General features: G+C 51.1%; 1 protein-coding gene across 1 annotated transcript in view; it reads right to left on the bottom strand.

Annotated features, from left to right (window-relative positions):
* Positions 1–15,462: 15,462 nt before the first annotated feature.
* The window catches only part of FGF18 (fibroblast growth factor 18), a 35,230-nt gene continuing 29,415 nt past the window's right edge, over positions 15,463–21,277 (bottom strand). The window contains exon 7 of the mRNA XM_025043165.1: positions 15,463–16,579. Coding sequence (XP_024898933.1) covers positions 16,313–16,579 — 267 coding nt within the window. The 3' untranslated portion in view covers positions 15,463–16,312. The remainder of the gene's footprint in view (positions 16,580–21,277) is intronic.

The raw sequence follows: 21,277 nt of genomic DNA, 5'->3' as shown, positions 1-21,277 counted from the left end.
CCAGCCCATCGAGGCTTCCTCTCCTGTTGCAGGGGCCACCCCAGAACCCCTAGCTCACTCATTCACTCTCCCAGGGGCAAGCTCATTCATTTCCTCACACACTTATGGACTCATTCGTTCATTAGCACAGGCAGGCACTTTTCCAACCATCCATCATCTATTCATCCTTCCTTCCATCCATCCTTCCATCCATCCTTCCATCCATCCTTCCATCCATCCATCCATCCATCATCCATCCATCCATTCTCTCACTGGTTCATGTATTCATTCACTATTGTATACGCTCAAAGGTGAACAGTCACAGACCTACCCTTAAGGTGTTCTCACGTTAGGACAGGACCTGCTCCCCACAGACAGTCTCTGAAGGAGAGCCCACCTGAGGCTGTAAAGGTCGTGGGTCACCTGCGAGACCTCACAGGACCACTGGGGGCCCTCACCACTGAGCCCAGCCAAGATTGCCTGGAATTCGCCAGCATTCTGTGCGGACCTTCTCTCTCCAACTGAGTCCAGGCCCTCACTTCCCGCTTCCCGGGGGACTGGAGTCAGCCTCCAGCCTGGGCCCCTCCCCTGTAACCTGGGGAAGCCCCGGAGTGCCCTATCTCCCCTAGCCTTCAGGAAACCCCAGCACTTCCTGCCGTCTGGGTCTCAGAGCTAAAAGCCTCCCTCTGGACTCCTGTCCTCAGAGGCCTCGGGTCTTGACATTCAAGCTCAGAGGCTGCCAAATCAGCTCGAGAACGCCTGAGTATTTTTCTAGAGGAGGAGGAGGAAGGATAGAAATTGAGAATGGAAGAAAAGAGGGCCTGGAAAATGGGCGAAGCTGGCCGCATGTTCCTGTGGCTTACGTAAGCCGATGCGTGTCCCCCCGCAACGAACGACACCCAGGGTGCGGCCTGGCTCCCCCAGGCTTGGGGCCCTGGTCCCAGGCCGCATCTCCACCCTGAGGGGTCGTTTACCCCAATGTAGGCTTCTTCCCAGGAAGATCACTCAGGCCCTTGGCCTCAACTTAGTGCCCGAAGGTGTTAAAAACTCTCAGGTCACCACTCCTGCTGGGAATATTGGCTGTCACCCAAACGCCAAGGGAAAAGTTCGAGATGACAGACACGCTCTCTCCTTACTTCTCTAAGCATAGCAGGAGGAGGAAGATCCGAAGGCAAGAGCCATTTCTGCCCCTGACCGAATGACCTGGGGCCAGCCAAGCAACCTCCCTGAATCTCAGTGTCAGTAGAGATGACAATAGCTATGATAATAATAATAATAATAATAATAATAATAATAATAATAACTCGTGCTATTATTATCTGAGTGCTATTTACTGAGTGCTACTACTTACCAGGCTCTGACTAAACACGAGACTTCATTTCCTCCTCATGGCATCTCTATGACATAGGAACTCCTATTTAGCGATCAGGAAACTAAGCTCAGAGAGGTCAGGGAACTTGCCCAAAGTGATCCAAGCACCAGAAGAACGAGCGAGGATGTCAACCAGCGACTCCAACTCCAGAGCCAGCAGACTAGACTATCATGCTGCATCGCACGGTGTTTTCATTCGTCCGCTGAACAAACAAACACAGCTCATCTTCTTGTGCGGGGCATTGCGCATAGATAAACCTTGCATCTGCTGTCGAGAAGCCTCCGGCCCATAGAATGAGATAGATAAGTAACCAATTGTATATGACTGTTGTTATAATAGGTGAATTATAGGACACTGGGTGTATTAATCAGGGCATTCAATGAAAGCTGCTTCAACAAATAACCCCAGCATCTCAGTGGCTTAATGAGGCAGCACATGGAGCAATGCCTTGGCAGGGTCTTCTGCTCCGTGTAGTCATTATGAGATCCAGGCCTCCTTGGAGTCCTCTGCTGGATGTCAGCCACCAAGCAAGAGAGAGGCGTCGTGAAGGACTGCATGGAACATTGGATGGCCTAGCCCAGAAATCACGTACCTCGTTTGCCCACATTCCCTTGGCTAGAACCAGTCATACTACCCCCACTTGACTGCATTGGAAGCTGGGAATAGAGGACCCGGGATGATGAGTACCTAGCGGGTCTCTGCCGCAACAGGGGAGGCGAAGGAGAAAGTAACTAGCCCCATCCGGCTGAGCCCAGAAGCTTCCAGGAGGAAGTAAGAACGGGACTGCGTCCAGCAGCGAAGTGGGCAGTGGGAGGGCACCCCGGGCAGAGAGAACGGCATGTGCAAAGAACTGTGTGAGATCGTCGATCCAAAAATGCTTTGCAATGAATTCTATAAATCTCAGTTATTATGATCGAGTATTTTCCTAAGAAATAGAGGGAAGGAAGGCAACTTAGGTCAGGTCGCCCGGCGCCGACTCTGAGCTGATTGTCAGAGGGTGAGTGGTTTACTACGGACAGAGTGGGAGGACAACGGGGAAGGAGAGGGGACAAGTGAGAGCACAGACCGAGGTGAGGGCCCGGCCTTGGCCTGACCGCTCGGGGACACTCCGGAGCAGACGTTCGCCCGGGAATTTGAGCAGGTGCAGACACGGGCACTGGGCTTTCGTGCCCAGGACCAGCCAGTCGCTGGCCGAGGGAGCCCCAGAGAATGCAAGTTCTCGGGCACGACCATGTCTTGACATCTGGGTGAAGCATCTCCAGGGCTGAGGAACCCCGTGAAGAGTATGTGGGTGCAGGCTGATAGGCAAGCCAAAGAAGGGGTTCAGAGAGACAGGAGAAGGGAACTGGGGGGATCTGGAGGGAGCGGCAACAGTATGACAGTGTCGGGGGTAGAGACGGAGTGGCACCCCAGCGGGAGGGCCTCAGGGGAACTGGGAAAAGAGCTATGGAGACGGAATCTGAGCTCTCATCCGGACTCTGTCACTTGGTGAGCATGTGGCGATCCTCTGAGGTCAGTGCCTCTGTCTGTAAATCATAATGAGAAAGCTAACTTGAAGGGTCACGCCAAACGGTATGGGCGGGGGGGGGCAGACCTGCACCGTAGGCACTCAATAAAGAGGGACCATCCTCGCAGTTGGGTGACCATCCTCACTGTTTTGTTCTTTGAATCCACACACCGAGCCTGGGGTGTTCTCCAGCACTGTTACCTGTACAGTATTGTAAGGGAAATATTTAGTCTGTGTCCCAGCTTGCGATCTGATTCCCACCCACTTCTCAGTTCTGAAGGCCCCAGGATCAGGGGCAGAGCCTGAAAGCCTGCCCCACAACGTCTCTTCCCACCCAATGACTTGAGGGTCTTCCAATCAACACCGTCAGAACTGGATTCACTATACAGCTCCTTTGGGCCATATTTAAAAGACAGGAAAACTGAGGCTCAGAGAAAAAAAAAGAATTTCCCCAAGGCCCCACAGTTTCCCAAACAGGACTAGCAAATAGTTTTCACTTCATGTGCCAACATCTGGTCAACTGGTTGTGGCTACCTGAAGGACTATAATAAGATTTCTGGGGCTTGATCTGGGCAAAGTGGGAATGAAATCCAGGATCGATTAGTCATGTCTGCCACGGGTGGAGTTAAAAGAGTATAAAGCAGGTTTCTACATTACTGCAGAAGATGAAAAAAGGCATTGGCCTTCCTCACCGAGCTCTACCTTCTCCCTAAAAGGGTTAGCAACATTCTCATTCAGAGAAGGTGATTCCAAAAATAAGTCCAAAAGCTTAGCAGACAAAAACCCAATGTCCAAAACTATGAAATCACTTAATAAAAGGTAGAGTGTAGCAACAGTAACTCTTGGCCATGGCCCTGGTACGATAACCCTAGAATTCAGTCAGTGGCCCAAGTGTCCTGAATTACAGTAGACATTTGTTGTTTCTTCTTCCTAAGTTTCCCAATTTCCTCTTGTGGAATGGCCTGCGCCCCATGGCACACAGTCTGTTGTGTCTGTTCTAACCTGCCTCCCATCCCACCCGAACCTGGAATTTGAATCAGATGCAGGGAGATAAAGAGATTGGAAATGCTGGAGGCTTGTCCCCCGCAGTGGTGGCTTGCTGACCAGCTATTCGGGCTCAGATTAAAGAGATGCCCTCGTCACAGATCATGGCCATGGTCTTTGTCGCCTGCCAGTTGGTAAGTTCTTTAAGGACAGAGACTCTGTCTTGTTTATTGATATATTTTCAAAGTCTAGTGAGATCTCTGCAAATAGTAGGCATTCAATTATTCTTGCTGTTTTTGAACGAATTGATGAATACACGATTATAAGAAAACATACAAGTTGTGAATCAGAGGATGGGATTTGAACACTAGCTTTGCTTCTCACTAGCCATGTGACCTTGGGCGAGCCCGAATCTCAGTTCTTTCATCTATAAAATGGATATAATTACACACCCCTTCCAGTATTACTGACAGTTTTAAATGAGCTGATGAACTTGAGGGTGCTTTATAAATTGTTAGGTGATATGCAGAGAGTAATTGCTCTCATCACCAAGGTAGGTAGAAAGACTTTGGTAACAGGCCTGGATAATACAAAGAAAAAGTTCCCCTAGCAGATCATTAGAGTCAGAATGAAGCAAGCACTGTCTTTGCCCAAAAACAGTTTGTGATTCAATGTCTGTATCAAATCGAAAGTCACAGAAAACTTAATTCAAACATAAGAAGAATCTGTTGACTCAAGACATTGGAAAAATTTTTGTACTAGCTTTAGGTAAGGTAAGATCAAGTAGCTTAAATGATACCACTCAGGACCTAGTTTCTGAGACAATGGCTGAATGCCAATCAGTCGCCAAGTTACTGAGCACATGGTAAGAACATGGAACATTTTTGTTGGAAAAAAATAAAGAAAGAGAGAACAAAAACTAAAGACAAAAACAAACAGACAAAAAGAAAGAAAGGGAAAGAAAAGAAAAGAAAAGAAAAGAAAAAAGAAAAGAAGAGAGAAGAAAAGAAAAGAAAGAAAGAGAAAGAAAAGAAAGAAGGAAGGAAGGAAGGAAGGAAGGAAGGAAGGGTTCCTTAATCTGACATAGGAGACAAATATGATCTTTGATGATTCAGGAGTCAGGGTCTTTGGTTTTATACAACAGAAACTAAGTTAGGCAAAATAAACGTATTGGAAGAACTGCTAGGGAGACTGGAGAGTAAATCTTGGAGATGGACAGGAATCAGTGATTGGCAGGGCCGGATCAGGAAGGGCCTTATAAAGCATCCTAAAAAATCTGAAGGTTAATGGGAAAGCAAGGAGGAATGTCAACAGGAGAGGGGCACGCTTCTATTTGCATTAAAAAAAAAAATCTATCTGGAAAGATGGAAGAGAGAGATAGGAAAATAAAGGAGGCTGAGGACGAGGCAGTTGCCGTGGTCCAGGTGACAGGTGACACTCGGATGGGGCAGTGTGCAGTAGAGCTGAAGAAGCGAACGGACCTGAGAAATGGCAATAAAGGGGAATCGACAGGATACGGAGACAGAGTGGAGAATTACCCACAGCTGGGGGGTGGGGGAGGCACCATTCACTAAAATGGGGGACGCGGAGAGAGCACGGCTCCACCCCACCGGCTCTTGAGTGGGGATGGTATGGCCGGCGCCATTTGTCCTGCAGAAGGCCTAAGCCAGGCAGCCTGCCCAGGGAACTGGCCAGAGAGGGATGGGCTAGAGAAGGATGCCCAGTTTGGTATCGAACGTCAGGGTAATTCCAAACTCTTTTGGGTACAGAGACGGCCCTCCAGAGCCAAGTTCTGGGATGCTCTGTGCCTCTGGCGTCCCGCCACGGGCATCATCTGCAGAGAATATTCAAAGATGTAAACATGATGATTTCATCAAGGTCCGCGTGTCAGGGGACACATGTGCAGGCGATGGCAGCTCATCAAACCGTGGAAATTCTGACCCGGGAGGTTCAGACACAACAATGTGGAGGCCTCCCTCCCCTGCGTCCACTCTGGCCTGCGCCCAGTGCTCCAACGTGGTTAATTAATGTAATGAATTATGACAAACGTGTATGGCGCCTCTGATTTGCTGACAGCTGATACAAACAGAGGCGGTGGCCAAGAATCCCAATGCGTACATTACGCGCGCACACACACACACACACACCACAACTCCACCAAAAATAGCTTGCAACTGGGTCCGTAACTCAGTGACTTTTCCATCTGTACTGGAACATGGCAAGAAGTGCTTGCTCTGCTAAGGGTAAAGGGAGGAGTCGAAAATATGTTGCTCCCATATTTTTTTTTTTATTACTAAGCCTGCCTTCTCCTCGCCATAGCCTCTCCCCGTGATATACATCCATTGGTTATCTTTAGCCAACCCTGCATCTCGTAAAGAAAGGAAGGGGGCCAGGTTCACTGAGGACCTACTGTGTGCCGAGGGGTCTCTATTTATTAAGTCAGCACACTCTTTTGGTTGCAAGCAACAGAACTCGAATGGAATTGGCTTTGGGGAAAACAAAAAGAGAGGGGATGTAGAAATGACCTTGAAATAAGTCACGTAATCAAACAAAAATGGAATATTCAAACCACAAGAAGGGCAGGGAAGCAGCTAGAACCAGTGACTCAGACCCCACCAGAGCTAAGCTAACATTCTCTCTCTCTCTCTCTCATCTATCTACAGTTAATTCTTGTCTTTCATGGATTCTGTATTTGTGAATTTGCCTACTTGCTAAAGTTTTTTTGCAATCCCCGATCAACATTTGTAACAGAAAATGCAACTGAAAGAGACTTAAATACAAGAAAATATTGTAATTTCAGACAATGAGAAGTTTTAAGGCAGGAAGACCCCATATGGCTTAATTCAGCAGCTGAAAAATGGCATCACAGACCCAGATTCCTTCCATCTCTTTGCTCTGCCAGCTAGAGCAGCAGCTAGTTCTCCTCACGGTTGCAATAGGGCTACAACAACTCCAGCCATCACATCCTCACCGAATTCCAGACTCAGAAACTTGATAAGGATGTGATGACTTCCTTGTACCTGTTTTTAGGAGTTAAGAAATTTCCCTAGGAATATGCCCACCACCGCCATCAACCCACAGACTTCTACTCGTAGCTCATTGGCCAGAATCTAGTCACATGCCCCTTCTTAAGCCAATCACTGGCAAGGGTAATGTAATTAGACTGATTGGCTTTGATGAATTGAGACTCATCCATTCCATGAGGATGAGGATGACACAAGGCTTCTCTGAAGTACATGACCCCATAGGGGAGCAGGGTATCTGGACCGAATCTGTGTTCAGTAGTGAGGAGTCTGTCCCATTCTTATAAATAGGTACCCTTCAGGCCACGCGGATAAAACTGCTCTTTGGTCCTTGGAAGCCTCATGTCCATTGATTCAAAGGTCTCTAGTTTTGTCTCCTTTTCTAGTCTCTTCTGCACAAAAACCATTCCTCACCATCTATCTCCTTTGTCTGAACTCGATGGATCACTTTGCCTTTATTGTGCCACAGTATATTTTATAATTTATCTGTTAATAAGTCTGTCTTTGTCACCGGGCCGTTAGATCCTTCTGGGGCTGGGACCTAAGGGTCCGGCCCATCCGAAGGATGCCTTGTGGGTGCTATTTACGTTGAATGTACTGAATCGAATTGTAAGGGCGAAGAGGAGGGTTAAGAGAAGAGAGAAGCGAGGAGCCTGGAGAAGAACACGAAGCAGACAGTAAAATACAGACTTTGGTTGCAGACAAAACATAAGGTGCCTGCAAGAGCCAATTCACTAACTGGGATGGAGGCTCTATTGTGGGAAGTAATCATTTGTTAGCTTCAATAAACCCTTTTCCCGCAATTACCTGTAACAGAATACAGAAGGATTGACTCGCCTGGGGAGGAAGGCAGAAGTCTTAACCTACCACCACTTCAGGGGCAGGCACTAATTGCCCTCAGGCTTAGGTCAAAGGTTATTGCAGGATTAAAATGGACGGTGAAAACAAAAGCAAGACCTTAACTCCTGAATTAGCTAATGGCTCCTCTCTTCTGCGGGCTTACCCTGGTTTCTTTCTCATGGACTAGTCTCTCTCCCCAACAAAGCTGCTATATGCATCCCTCCCCTGGTCAGCCTGAATCTTCATTCACTCGGGCTCCACCCCAGACCATCTGGAGGTACAGAAAGCAAGTGTCAGAATGTGTGGTAGGCTGGGAAAAGCGACTTGGAGGAGTTGATTTTTGTCCGAGAAATCACCGCAGCGTTAGATGAGCACTTATTATGTCGCAGGCGCCGTGCTAGGAGCTTTATAGGAATCCTCTCTTTTAACCCTCAGTCAGCCCTGACATTCTCCACTAACATGAACCGGGGTCCTGGGAGAAAGAGTCGATCCCGAGTTGGAGGTGGGAAAGGTATAAGATGAACTGGGGACTTCCCGTCACATCGGAAAGCAAGGAAGTCGCCAGAACACCAGGGTGATGACAAAGGGGTACAAGAGCCACCGGAAGGAGTCCTCACTGGCCGAAGGTGGAAGAACCTGATTTTTAAAAAGAATAATCACTGCCATGGATTGAAAGACATTAAATAAGTTTTTAAAAATTCTGATGCGATATTAAAAAAAAAAATGCATCGGTCATCTCTGGAAGATGCTAGTTTGCTAATAATTATTCTGAAAAAAGGTACACAAAGAATCAGGCACTTCTATTTCCTATATGAACTGTCTCTTGGGGTGACTGAATAGTTGATGGGGAAAGGTTCTTGTTTATAGAAGAACCCCAGTCAATAAATGCAGAATAAATGAGAGAATTAGAAAGTCACCATTCTGGAAGGACAGATCTGGGCCAAGGTTTTTAAACCTTAGTACAGTTGACACTTTGGACCAGACAATTCTTTGTTGTGGGGGCTGTTCTGTCCATTGCTAGATGTCTCGCAGCCTCCCTGATCTCTACCCGCTAGAAGCCAGTAGTGTCTCTCGGTTGTGACAACCGGAAGTATGTCCACACACTGCCAAGTATCCCTAGGGGACAAAGTCACCCTGCTTGGGAACCACTGAGGTAGGCCATGATCTTCAATAGCTGCTGAAACCGTGGGGCGAAGGCCGACAAGAAACGGAACTGCGCCTGACTCTAAAGTGGCCCCAGAAGCTGCTCGAGGAAGGCTTGGCACTCACCACGGCCATCAGTGACCACCAGCCAGGGCCCCCGACCCCCCTAGCAAAACGGAAACCCAAGGCGAATCCCTGAGCACCGCCCCCTCCCCCGTTTTGCCAGCCAAGTTGCCACTCCTCTGGTGAAGTCACAAATCCTCCCGCCCCCATCTCCGTTTTTCGGGAGGCTCAGTGCTCCCCTAGCCAGCCCTGCGCAGCTGCTGCTTCTACCTAGAATGCTTCACCCCTCCCATCCCTTCTCTTCCAGCCAACGCTTCCTCATTCTCTCGGGTCTCAGCTTCCGTGACTCTTCCTCCAGGAAGCCTTCTCTGACTCCCCCTTTGTACTATCCTTGCCCATTGTGTCCCTTATCACAGTATCACCGTCCACTGTGTCTCTTCAATAAGACTCAGGTGCAGAGGCTTCCAAGCTCATTGCTCTATCCCCAGGGAACCCAGCATGGAATAGGCACCAGAAAATGTTGCTAGCAGGACGGAAGGAGGAAGGACGGCAGAAGGGAGGCGTGACTTTGTGCTCTCGTAGCGCTGACATATGCACTTGGCCGAGCATTGGAGCGCGGCAGACTGTTCGCGCGTGCGCAGAGCAGGGTGTGTGCGAACGTGGATATACGTGCACCGTGCAGGGGTTGCCACGCAAAAATGGGGGGCTGCGAAAGCCACAGCCTTGACTCCCTCATCTCTCTCCCTCCCAGCCTCATCTCCCATCGCTGTGCCTCATGCCTCCCAGCTCCGGCCATGCCGTTTATCTATAAACCTTCGTAACTTCGCGTTGCTCTCCGCCTTTGCCCTTGCTGTTCCTTCTGCCTGGGCCGCCTTTCCCCTCCGCTCAGCCTTCCAGAGTCTCTCGGACCCTCTCTCCTTTCCCAGTTAGTCCCCTCATCCTCTGTGCATCCAGAGATTTTGAGCCGCTATCTACACTCCCTTCTCTTGCTGCATTATGGGGCACCTATTCACAGCACTCGACTGCGAGTTCTCCAAAGGCTGCGTCTTGGGGTGCCCCCCAGGACCAAAACGAGGCACCTCTGTGCTCCCAGCTGTGGAAGGCAGGCCAGTGGCCAGAGTGCATGGGGTATTTCCAGATTGAGACCGCACGTCTGTGTGTGGGTGTAACGCGTACAGATGCATGGGTTGGGCGAGACAGGGGTTTTCAAACCTTTTTTGCTCATGAACCCCCTTAAATAACTTTGAAAATTCTATCTTTTCAGTAGGATCCACGTCATACACAATTCAATTCATCGAAATCTAATAAATACACGCTAAAAATGAATAAAGAAGAGATTTACGCGCAAGTGAAAAATGAATGTGGATTTATAGTAGCTACTAATCTTTTCGCAAAAGTCAATTGAAAATATTTCCCCTACAAGTCTAAGAAATGTTTGAGAAAATATAAAACACTAACTTCCCTCTGATGCAACACGTTCTTCTCAGAGATGACTTGTAGGAAAGAAGTTAGGAACATGTCACCTCCTTCTCCTCCTCCAAGTCGGGCAAAACACTCCACAGAGACATGGACCAAGGAAAGAATGGATGGAAACGCACCCAGCTCTGTCACCTCTGAGAATGGTGACAGCGCAGCAGAACGCGCTTCACCAGACTGGCATTTCCCAGAATGCTTTCTTCGAATCTTGAATATTGTCATTCTAACGAATTTCCTTATCGACTTCAGTCAGTTTTCATGTGTTTCTCTCACTTGTAGCTAAAAGAATCCCGTATTAATAGGAACGGAAGTGGAGGGTTGGGAGGAATGGCGAGGTAAAATTCTAGAACACAGTAGACCTCATTTCAAATCCTTGCTTCGCTCGTCAATAATAGTGTGACGCTACTTCACCTCTCTGATCCCCTGTCCTTGTGTAAAACAGGGGTTACACCAACTCCATGGGAGGTTGCTTTGTGGTGTGTCACGTGCAGGATTTGAGGAGATAGACAGATGACCTTCAGCCAGTGACCTCCCTTCTCTAAGCCTCAGTTTCCTCATTGGTAGGAAGCAGATAAAAATATCTCAAACTGTGATGAGAATTCAAAAAAAAGTAACATGCCCACAGAAAGCTGGGGCTCAACAGGTGACAACTAGCCCCGCATGGGGCAGGCAAGTGAGATTTAAGTCTGTGACAGTCTTTTAAAACCAGCCAGCACCTTTGACCCGCCCCAGAGGGTGACACAGGGCCTGCAGCTGCAGAGTGGTCAGCCTGGGAGGCTGGAACGTTGAAAGAGTTGCTCCCTCCACAAGCAGAAGAGCCGGGCAGAAATTCTAGCAAGTGCTAATTAGGTCGTGAAGCTACCCGAGGGAGGGGAGGAATGCCTGATTAATTACTGGCCTGCTCTGCAGGGGGCCACACACCGGGCCTACCTGTGGCCTTCCCTCCCTGCCAGAGCTGGAAACCCCAGCCAGGAAGCCAGGCGGTTCCGGACAGGTCTGCGAGGGTGAGCCTTGCCGCCATCTGGTCCCCAACTCCCCGCCTAATGTTTGTAACAGACCCACTACCTAATTGCATGGTTGGGGAGCAGCCTTCACATCTTTAACACCTAATTCACTATTGTTTCTTTGGAAGCCCCAATGCTGCGGCTGGCCCCGTTTATGGGGCTTTCAAGCCCCGGGCATCCCAGGCCCGCCTTGTTAGGCTCCAGCTGGGCAGGCAGCCAGGAGGGCACCTCCCTCACTTCCTGCAGGCAGCCTGGGCTTTCCGTCCCCCTCTCCCCTCGGCTCACCTGGTTGGCAAGAATACTCCAGACACAGCCTTCCTAGCTGTGCCCTCCCCACCCGCCCAAACCCGCATCTCTCCCTGATGCTGGGCCGGTCCCACCTTCTTGCCTGAAATCCTAGGGCAAGAGTCCATCTTTACTCACTTCTGGCACTTGGTTACATGGCACCTCTGTGGGGGTGGGGTGCAGAGGGTGAGGGTCCAGGGACAGAGGATGAGGGTCGAGGGCCAGAAGACCTCAGCTGTCTCTTCCCCACCCTCTGCTTCTTCGGGTCAGAGAAAGAAATTTGGGAAGGATGCTAAAAGAGACCTGGCTGGCCACTGAAGGGACTCCTTGACCTTTGAACTCCCTGGAAGAGCCCTGACTTACCTGCTTCTGCCTCATCCCACCGTGTTAGTCATCGCTAGCATCACTCGTCAGTGGTCATCTAACAGGCTCTGTCATTAACTCGCAGGGTCCCTGCGAGTCCCTTCCCCCTTCTGGGTCTTGGTTGCTACCTCTCTAAAGCGACGAGGGCGAAGGGAGATGGAGAGAAGACTAACGGGGTACAACACCTGGGTGGGTCTCCTCCGGCTCTTCCTGGGCCGGAATTATCCCCAGTTCTTCGCTCTGCTATCTCTTTTGAACATGACACTGGCCCCGCAAGGTAAGAACAGTGGATCAATGAGAAACACCACTCATAGAAGATGCACCCAAGGTCACACAGCTGGCAAAGCGGCCAAGCTGAAAACAAACTCAGGTGCCTTCAGTCCCAGAGCCCTCTGTGACTCCGACATCGTGGGAAGGGCCTAGAGGGTTGGGGAAGAGCTGTCATTAGGGACCTGGGAATGAGCATACCCGTTTCCTCTCTCTGGTGCGTTGAGAGATGATGGACACCGAGACCAGACTGGGGGGCGAGGGGGCCGGAGACTGAAACTCGGGGCAGATGCCCAGAGCTCCAAGCATCTCAGCTTGGGTCAAGCCGCAGCTCTAGGGACAGACAAACCTGGGTTCAAACCCCAGCTCCTCCATTTACTTACCTATGTGACCTCAGGCAAGTGACTCCACTGCTCTATAAAGTGGGACTAAAAATGGCCACCCCCAAAGACTGGTTGGGTGGATACGAAAAGATGGTGCTTACTACACAGTAGGTGCTCCCAAAATGGCGGCTGTTATCGCTGGGGTTCCCTCCTCCACTGTACTGTGGGAACCCTCAAGAGAGTGAGTATCCTAAGAAGACACCACGGTGATTGGGAAATCTTCACAGCAGTCTGCTAGGCTCATAGCTCGGGGAGTATCCAGAAAGCTCTGTCTAAAGTAAGGAGAAGCCGGGCCCACACTTCCAAAATCAGGGAGTCTCTAGAAAGGCAGGAAGAGGAAATCGCCTGGGCTCCAAGGGCCGTGAGTGGAGCAAAGGCAAGGTGTTGGGTATCGAGGTGCTGGCAGCTGTGGGCTGAGGACGGAGGCCGAGGATGAGCTGGGGGAGGGGGCAGGCAGAGCCAGCAGCAGGTGGCAGCCGGTGGTGGTGAGGGTCCAGAGCAGTCCCTTTAAAGTGTAAGGCACATCGCCTGTGGCTCCCCATCTCTGAATGAGAGGTCCAGTCGTGGTCTGGGCCCTCCAGGACTCTGCCCCTCTGCCCCATTCACTCTGCCATAGCCCCCCCCCACCCCGCCCCTCATTTCATGACCGGCTTCCAGGCCTTAGCCCTCTCTGTTCCCTCTGCCTGGAATGCTCTTCCCGTCAGTGTTCGTGTGGGTCCCCCCTCCAGAGGCTTTGCCCGACCACCCTCCAATAGGAGCCTCATCACCCTCTGTCCCGTCACCCTATTTATTTTATTTTTCTTTACAATTTATCACTGATGCTATATTTTATATTTCTTTGGTGTATCATTGCTCTTCCCCGAGGGAATGTAAGTTTGAGGGCGGGGGCTCTGCTTCGTTCACTGCTGTATCTTCATCCCCTGGCACAGCTTCTGGTACTGAGTAAACTCGACACATATTTATCGCATGAACGAATGAATGATTGAAATCCGGATTCACGGTTTTCTAACTTGGATTGCTTCGGGAAGGTCATTTCACCTCTCTGAAACTTCCAGGGCAAAGTAAGAGCGCACACGCATCTCACGGGGTTATGGCTTAAATGAAATAATGGAGTATGAAAGGAACTAACACAAAATAGGTGCTCAATAAACCACCACCACTATTGCAGTTATTATCACCAAGGGTCTCAGGCTAAGTCACCTACTCAGTGAAGCCTTGGGCCCCTCAATAATGGCTCTGAGCCTGTCTGTTCGTCTGCCAAATGTGGAAGCCAGGAGTCCGTATGTCCCACATGGGGATGTTCGGGGTGCTCAGGCAGTGCATTTGAGGCACCTCGCAGGGGGGCTGACACATGGTAGGCACTGACCAAGTGGCGGCCACCGCATTCCTGGAGAATCTGGGGTTTGGACGTGGCTCCGCCATTCTCTAATTCTTGGAGAAGTGACTGGACATTTCTGAGCTTCGGTCTCATCTACAAAATTGGGATGACGACAGTACCTTCCTCACAACATGTCGTCCTGAGGTCACAACGAGACTGTGCACTAAAGCCATCAGGAGGTGTGTTGTGATGGACACATGGAACAGGGCCCAGGGATGAAGAGAAACACACTCACAATGCAGAGAAGGGACAGAACCAACAGCTGTGCTTGGCCTCAGCTCCGAGGCCCAAGGCCACATAGAGGGAGCCCACAGCCCGGAAGCAGCTGAGCCCCTTCCTCAGCCAGGAGCCGTCTGTAGAGAAGGCGCTCCTGCCCCCGTCCACCTGCCCCTGTCCCCTCTCCTCTCCTCCACAGGGCCTCATGGGTAAACCGCGTCTGGCCAGCCTTGGCCGGGGGAATTTTCAGTGACAGCCAGACTCCTTCCACCTCGGTCAACCTCCTGCCCAATCTGCTAACCAGTCTCTCCCAACACCCTGGGGCGGCCCTGGGAAAGAAGACATAGAAGAACGGGCCCTGGAAGTCGGGGAGCCCAGACAGGCTCCTTGGCTCCAGCAGATGGAAATCCTCGCCTTCAGAGAGATTAGTCTGAGTCGTTGATTCGATGATTGACTTGGTCACACAGTCCCATACACGGACTCTCACTCTTGAGAATCCGAGGAAACACAAGGTCCCCACCTGACCTGGGCCCTCTGACTCGTCCACCTGACGGAGGAGGGTGGGGGCTACCACTGCCTTGTTCAGCCTGTGCCCGGCAAAAACCAGAAATAGACTCCACGAATGACTCAATCAGTAATCCCTAGACTGCAAGCTCCATGAAGCATGGTTTTATATATATATATATATATGTTTTGTTCTTTGCTGAATTCCCAGTACCCAAAAGCGTGCCTGGCACTTAGTAAGGGCTTAGTAAATATTTGTTGAATAAGTGACTCCATCAATCAACCAATGAATGAAGCAGTGAATAACCATAAGTGAAGTTCTCTGCAGGCTGGACGTGTTTTTTCTTACGTTCTTTGATAAATCCCCAGTGCCTTGAAAGGAGCCTTGGCACGTAAGAGATGCTAGGTAAATGTATGTGAGAATACACGTATGTGACCATATCTCCGAGTCAATCATCGAATCGATGACTCATCAGAATGCAATCTCTCTGAAGGCAAGAATTTCCATCTGCCTTATTTAAGGCTGCATCCTCAGTGCCTGCAGCATCGCAGGCAGCGGATGTTCAATGAACTGGTGAATGAATGAGCAAGGCCCCAGTTCTCAGTGCAAAGATCACAGAAGAAGAACGAAACACTAAGGGGCCGCCCTGCCCCTGACCACCACTCCATGCCTCGTGGTTTTTTAAATAATTTGTCGATTGTTTTTAATGGTTGAGGCAGTAATACTTGGTTCATGAAACTGCAATATACAGAGAGGTGAAATAAATAGCTTATATATATATAATATATATAATATAGCTGGTTTTAAAATATTCCCTTATCATTGGTGTGCTAGGTCACGTGAGTCACGGAAGGTCGATAGCAGCATCCTCCAGAACTGCGAGCAATGCAGGGTCACCGTGATTGGACGAGGCCGTCTGTCGTCGGAGGTCGAGGCGCCGAGAATTCTGAGGGGCACGCCTTCCCTGCGCGGTGTCTTGGGACAGCTTGCAGCGGACAATAAATAAATGACTGCAAACCAGAGAGCGATTTTTGTTGGAGTCTGGGACAGGGACGGGGGATTGGGAAAGAGGGTGGGGGGCTGTTGGGGGTGACAGTGGGGCGGGTGCTACTTTCTCTTTTTTTGTCCTTTTTTTTCTTTTTTTCTTTTTTCTTTCTTTTTTCTTCTTTTGCTTTCAGAACCTTTGGGAAAAAGGACTTTGGTTTCTCAGAGTGTCGTTTTCCTCATTCAAGTCCTCCTCTGGGGACAAGTTTAAGGTTGTCTGTTCCTAGAGAGACAAGCACCTATGCGTTGACAACAGTCCCTCTGCGTGAGTCATTTGTCAAAGGGGGTTTCAAGTCAACAGTAAAATCCTTATCACTCCCCCTCCCCCGAGAGTTTTGGTTCAGTTTTTGTCTTCTTTTAAACACAATGTACAAAAATAGAGCCTCTTCCTTATTTTTCATGTAAAAATATTCCTCTGATGCAGTTCTCTGTGAGTGTGAGTGTGGGCCGGGGCCACCTCGGGGGGCCACGGGCGGCCGCCTAGCCGGGGTGCGTGGGGCGGATCCGCCGGGACCTCTTGGTCACTGTGGTGTACTTGAAGGGCTTCTGCAGCTCTGCCTGCCCCTTGGGATAGCGCTTCATGAAGTGCACGTCCTGCTGGTTCTCCCGAGTCTTGGGGCCCTTCCTCGGCCGCCCCTTCTTGGTGAAGCCCACGTACCAGCCGGAGTACTTGGCCGACATCAGGGCCGTGTAGTTGTTCTCCAGGACCTTCTCGATGAACACACACTCCTTACTGGTGCCATCAGGCTGCGGGTGGGGAGAAGAGAAGGTGGTGAGAAGGGGAAGGGCAGCTGCGAGGGCCATGGCTACGGGGGCAGGGCTGGGGGGGCGGGGTACGGGCCGGTGGCCGAGGCTGGAGGCAGCGGAGTAGAAAGAACCTGACCCAGGCTGTGGCCTCAGCAATTTCACTTCCTGGATCTGTGGAGTGAACTTTTCCTATGGGCCCCTGTATCCTTTCTCATGCATCAACTAGGTAACAGACTCCTCTTATTCAGAGATCCATCCCTTCCCCACTCTCCACCTGGCAGCCAGGGGCTTCTACCTCACCTCCAGCAGAACAAGATACCCACATCTAGCCAATCAAAACATTGTTTCCTGTGATTGGTGCAGGGCTGGACACAGTGGCCTGAGCCATCCAATCAGTGTTCGAGACGCTTGTACACGTGATGCCCGATCTAACCAATCAAAACACTGTTTCCTGTGATTGGTGCAGAGCTGGACACGTGGCCTGAGCCCTCCCATCAATGTTCTTCAAGACACTTGTATAAGCGCTGCCCCAAAACACAGGCTGACTAAAGCCTGGGGAACACGTAAGGCCCAGGTGAAGGCAGCCATGTGACCACCATGAGGAGAGAGACTGACAAAGCCTGCACGAAGAAAGCAAAGCCAAGAGCAAGAGGCTAAGAGAAACCAAGTCCTGGTCATATCCTTTAGCTTCTGGACTGGCCCGCATCCGAAACTCCACTTATGTCACAGTTACGTGGGCCAGTAATATCTCATTTCCTTTAAACCAGTTGAGGGTGTGTTCCGTCACTTACAATAGAAAGGTGGCCCGACAGAGGTGCACAAAACTTGACATGAAGTCAACTCAACTGCCACTGTGATATAGTTAAAAGTAAATTACATTTAATGTGGCACGTAGTACATTTTAATGTTTGGTGTCAAGACAGGTGGGGGCCTCCCAAAATAAGAGTTTGAGCATGGCCGAACTGCAAAGCCTGTGCCCTTGCGTTTGAGATCTGAGGCCCCCCAGCAGATGCGTGAACACTCCCTGGGACATTACACCAGGCAAGGAGCACTAGATTACGACTCAGAAGCTGAGTCAACTCTAACACTTCTGGTGTCACCTCAGGTTAGTTTATTCCACTCTCTAAAACTCAAATTCTTTGCCTTACCAAACAGGGACAATGACCCCTGCGTCATAGGAATGTTTTGAGGAATGACGTTTATAAGCGAGCCTGGCACACAGTAGGAACTTGCTGAATTATTTCTGAAGACCAGGTAGTTCAGACGGTTTGGCTTCCTTCCTTGAATCTGATCTGGACAAAAGGTGGTGGCAGGCAGGCTTTGAATCTCCTCCCTGAGACAGCCGAATTGCTCCATGTGGAAGAGTGAGAAACACACAAAGTTGGAAGGCCTGAATTAGCAGCACTCGAGTTTCCAACTAACATCTCCAGATATAGGCCGGGCCCAGTCCTGGTTCCGGACGGATGCCCCGCCAAGTTGGAAGCCCAGTGGTCTGGCTGTGCGTGGAGACTGAGGTGCGAGTTCCAGCCTTTTGTTTGAAGTGGAAAACGGGCTGGAGCTTCCAGGAACCTTCACCTTTGAGCGGAGGGCAAGCTTGGGCTCTGCAGACAAAGTGCTGAACTTTGCAGAAAGGGACAGGCAGGGTAAGAAAACATTCTCTGGAGGACGAGATCTTTTGAGGAGGCTGCAGAGCAGGCAGCGGGGAGGGTCTGGGAGACATACACGCAAGACAGTATGGGCGAGGTGAGCAGTAAGGGAAGCCAGAGCATATGTGCGAGGAGGGTAGAGGGGAGTAGTCTCTGGGCTTTGGGCACCCATGGATAATTCTGGAAGCTGCCTATCCAACCTGAGTCCAGGTCCTTTGGCCAGTCTTGATGAAACAGTCAGGGAAAATGGAACAAAGGCCACACCATGCCGTTTCCCCTGGAATACCTGCCTGGAAAACTGCTTTCATGCTTCAAGGCTCAGTTCAGTAACTGCCTCCTCCAGGAAGCCTTCGCTGACTGCCATCTATCTCCCTGGGTATTCCCTCCTCTTCCTTCAAGATGCCATTCAAGCATCAAACTTTATTGGACTCACACATTCCATCTCCTGGACCCTCCTGGCACCCATCCCTCCTTCCCTCTTGCCTGCCTCCTCATCAGCCCAAGAGTGGCAGGAGGTGGGGACTGCTTCTCAGTTGCTCTCAAGCTCAGCCCAGCCTTTGCCAAAGACACGGGTGCCCAGAGCTTTTGTGGTTGAATGGACACAGGTTCTCCTAAGAGAGAAATGGTAGGGATGACACAGGAAAGAGTTTTCCTCTAAAAGAAAACAGACTCTGCATCCTGGATCCCTGACTAATGTCCCAGAGACAGTCACGAGCCCCTCTTGGGGATGTAGCGAGAAGGGGACAGAGCGAGCAGAGCGCTGGGGCTCTCTGCCTGGCGCGCTCGGTCTCCCTACTCGTCCACTCACTCATTCATTCCGCATTTATTGCCAACCTTAGGCCAGACATTTCCACATCCATTATTTCATTTAATCCTCTTAACTCACTGAGGTAGACTCTACCTGGTAGGGAAAAAAAAAGAGTTCAAAGAGGCAAAAAGTCACGGAGCTTGTAAGTGGCAGAACCTGGATTTGAACTTGCATTTGTCCCTGCAGCTCGCTTCTCCTCTGTCCAGTTCCCGACACACCCACAAGGAGAAAGGGTACGGCGGAGTGGGTGCTGCCAATCAAAACACCACACCTCCCCAGGCCGACACGGCCACATCGGCACGAAGCGAAGTCTTGGATGTTCAACAGCCAGCACAGTGCTGGGCACACGCGCTCATTCACGTCTGGGTTTACTTAAGAGAACTGGGGAGCCGGGCTTGAGGCCCAAACTAGAATCCTGTTCCTTCTACTTGATGTGAAGCCTGACTCCTGATGACATCACTTGAAACTAGAACGACCCCTGGACATTTTTAGTTATACAGGCCAAAAATTTTCTGTTTTTGCTTAAGGCATTTTGAGTCGGGTTTTAGAGTCTTCAGTCAAAGATGTGGTGGTGGGCAAGGAAGCCCCCTGCCCCAAAAGATTCTGGGGCCCTCTGCTGCCCCAAAGAGGACTCACCAGTGATCACACAGGAGGGAGTAGATGAGAAAAAAAACCGATCTGGGTTCAATCTCCAGAGACGGGGGAAAATGCCTAGTACATAGTGCTCCGCACTCAACAACTATTTATGGAATGAGAGGAAGCACCGCCTCCTGGGCCAGATGGATGTGGGGTCCAGTGGGGAGGCAAGAAGAGGGGCTGCCTGAGCAGGCAAGGGCTCAGGGCACAGCTCTGCCACATGGTTGGTCCAGTGCAGCAGAGAGAGTAGCGATGCCAAGGGCCTGAATAGGCTCTACCGGGGGCTCAGCGATGTGCCCAGCGGTGGCCATCTATATGCGAGGTTGGTCGAGACCACCCGAGAAAGCTGTCCTGTTGAGCCACTCCAAAGGATCTAGAGCCTACACCGCCGAGGCCAAGGGTCCCCACAGGTGAAGGGGTGACGTAGCGACCTGGCTTCCAAGGGGAAGGGAACTAACATTTAAGTGCCTCTATGTGCCACCGTTATCACTCCCGTCTTACAGCTGAGGATACTGAGGCCCCGCAAGGTCGGGGCATGCTGACCCCGGCCTGATGTGGATAATTCTGGCTGTAGCTTAAGAGTCAATCCTTGGAAGGCAAGAATCGTATTTCTATTTCTTTGGTGCTCTGGTAGCCCTTCAGACAGGTACACAGAGCGAGGATGGAAGGATCCAGAATCGGCCCTCAGGAGGCTCTCATTGGCATAGGCCCAAAGACAGCCAGTGACAACCCAGGAGAGCAGACTGGGATCGGAGGGCTGTGTGAGGGGCTTGGGGTTCCCGGGGTAGTCAGAAAAGCTAGAGGCTGTTGAAAGATGAGCCAGGCCTCGGGGCAGATGGACAAGGGCAGGGCCATCGCGGCGGAGGGTACGGCACGTACAGAGCAGAGGCTGGCAGTGCCATGTATCTGTGGCATAAAGAAGGTTAGGACTGGTGGCAGGGCCGTGAGGCCAGAGAGCCTCCCTCAAGGAGTGTGGCCTTTCCCTGGTAGGTGGCAAGGCCCCAGGGTCTGGTTCTCAGCTGAGCTGGGGATAGAGGGCAGGAGAGCGGGGATCGCTTTCGTGATTCAGAAAGCGATGGGTGGGCAGTGGGGACAGGCCTGGAGTGGAGCCTGAGGCTGGGGACTCACGCCCTGAGGCAGCTGGGGCGGGAGTTAGGGAAGGAGGGTGAACCAGCACCTAGGGCCTGACTGGCCAGGGTGTCTGTGACAGAACAGCAGCCCAAGGACGCACGGCTTCCAGCAGCAGGAGCCAGACAGAGTAAGAGGCACTGGGCTGGCAGAGGCCAAGAAGGGGACCTGCCTGGGCAAAATCGGGACAGGTGGATTTGGGGGTGCCCTTGGAGCTCCCCAGGCCAGGCCAGAAGACAGAAGCCTGGAAGGGGATGATGCGGGGAGCCGCAGCGAGGAGGAGGGCGCCCCGGGCTGCGCCAAGCCTCTCCTCTCCGCCAGCTGAACCGTCCCCAATATTAATGATGGCAGAGAGGGCGAGGGGGCAGGAAATCGGAGCCGGCTCCTGTGGAAGCGGTGACTCAGCGGCCAGCCGGCGGGCTCTGGGCGGCCGACGACGACGGCGGGGAGCGGCCCGAGGGGACGGGGCTGCTCTTTTGA

Source organism: Pteropus alecto, unplaced genomic scaffold, assembly GCF_000325575.1.
Source record: "Pteropus alecto unplaced genomic scaffold, ASM32557v1 scaffold40, whole genome shotgun sequence".
In the NCBI taxonomy this organism is placed as follows: domain Eukaryota; kingdom Metazoa; phylum Chordata; class Mammalia; order Chiroptera; family Pteropodidae; genus Pteropus; species Pteropus alecto.
This window is presented reverse-complemented; position numbering and strand designations above follow the sequence as displayed.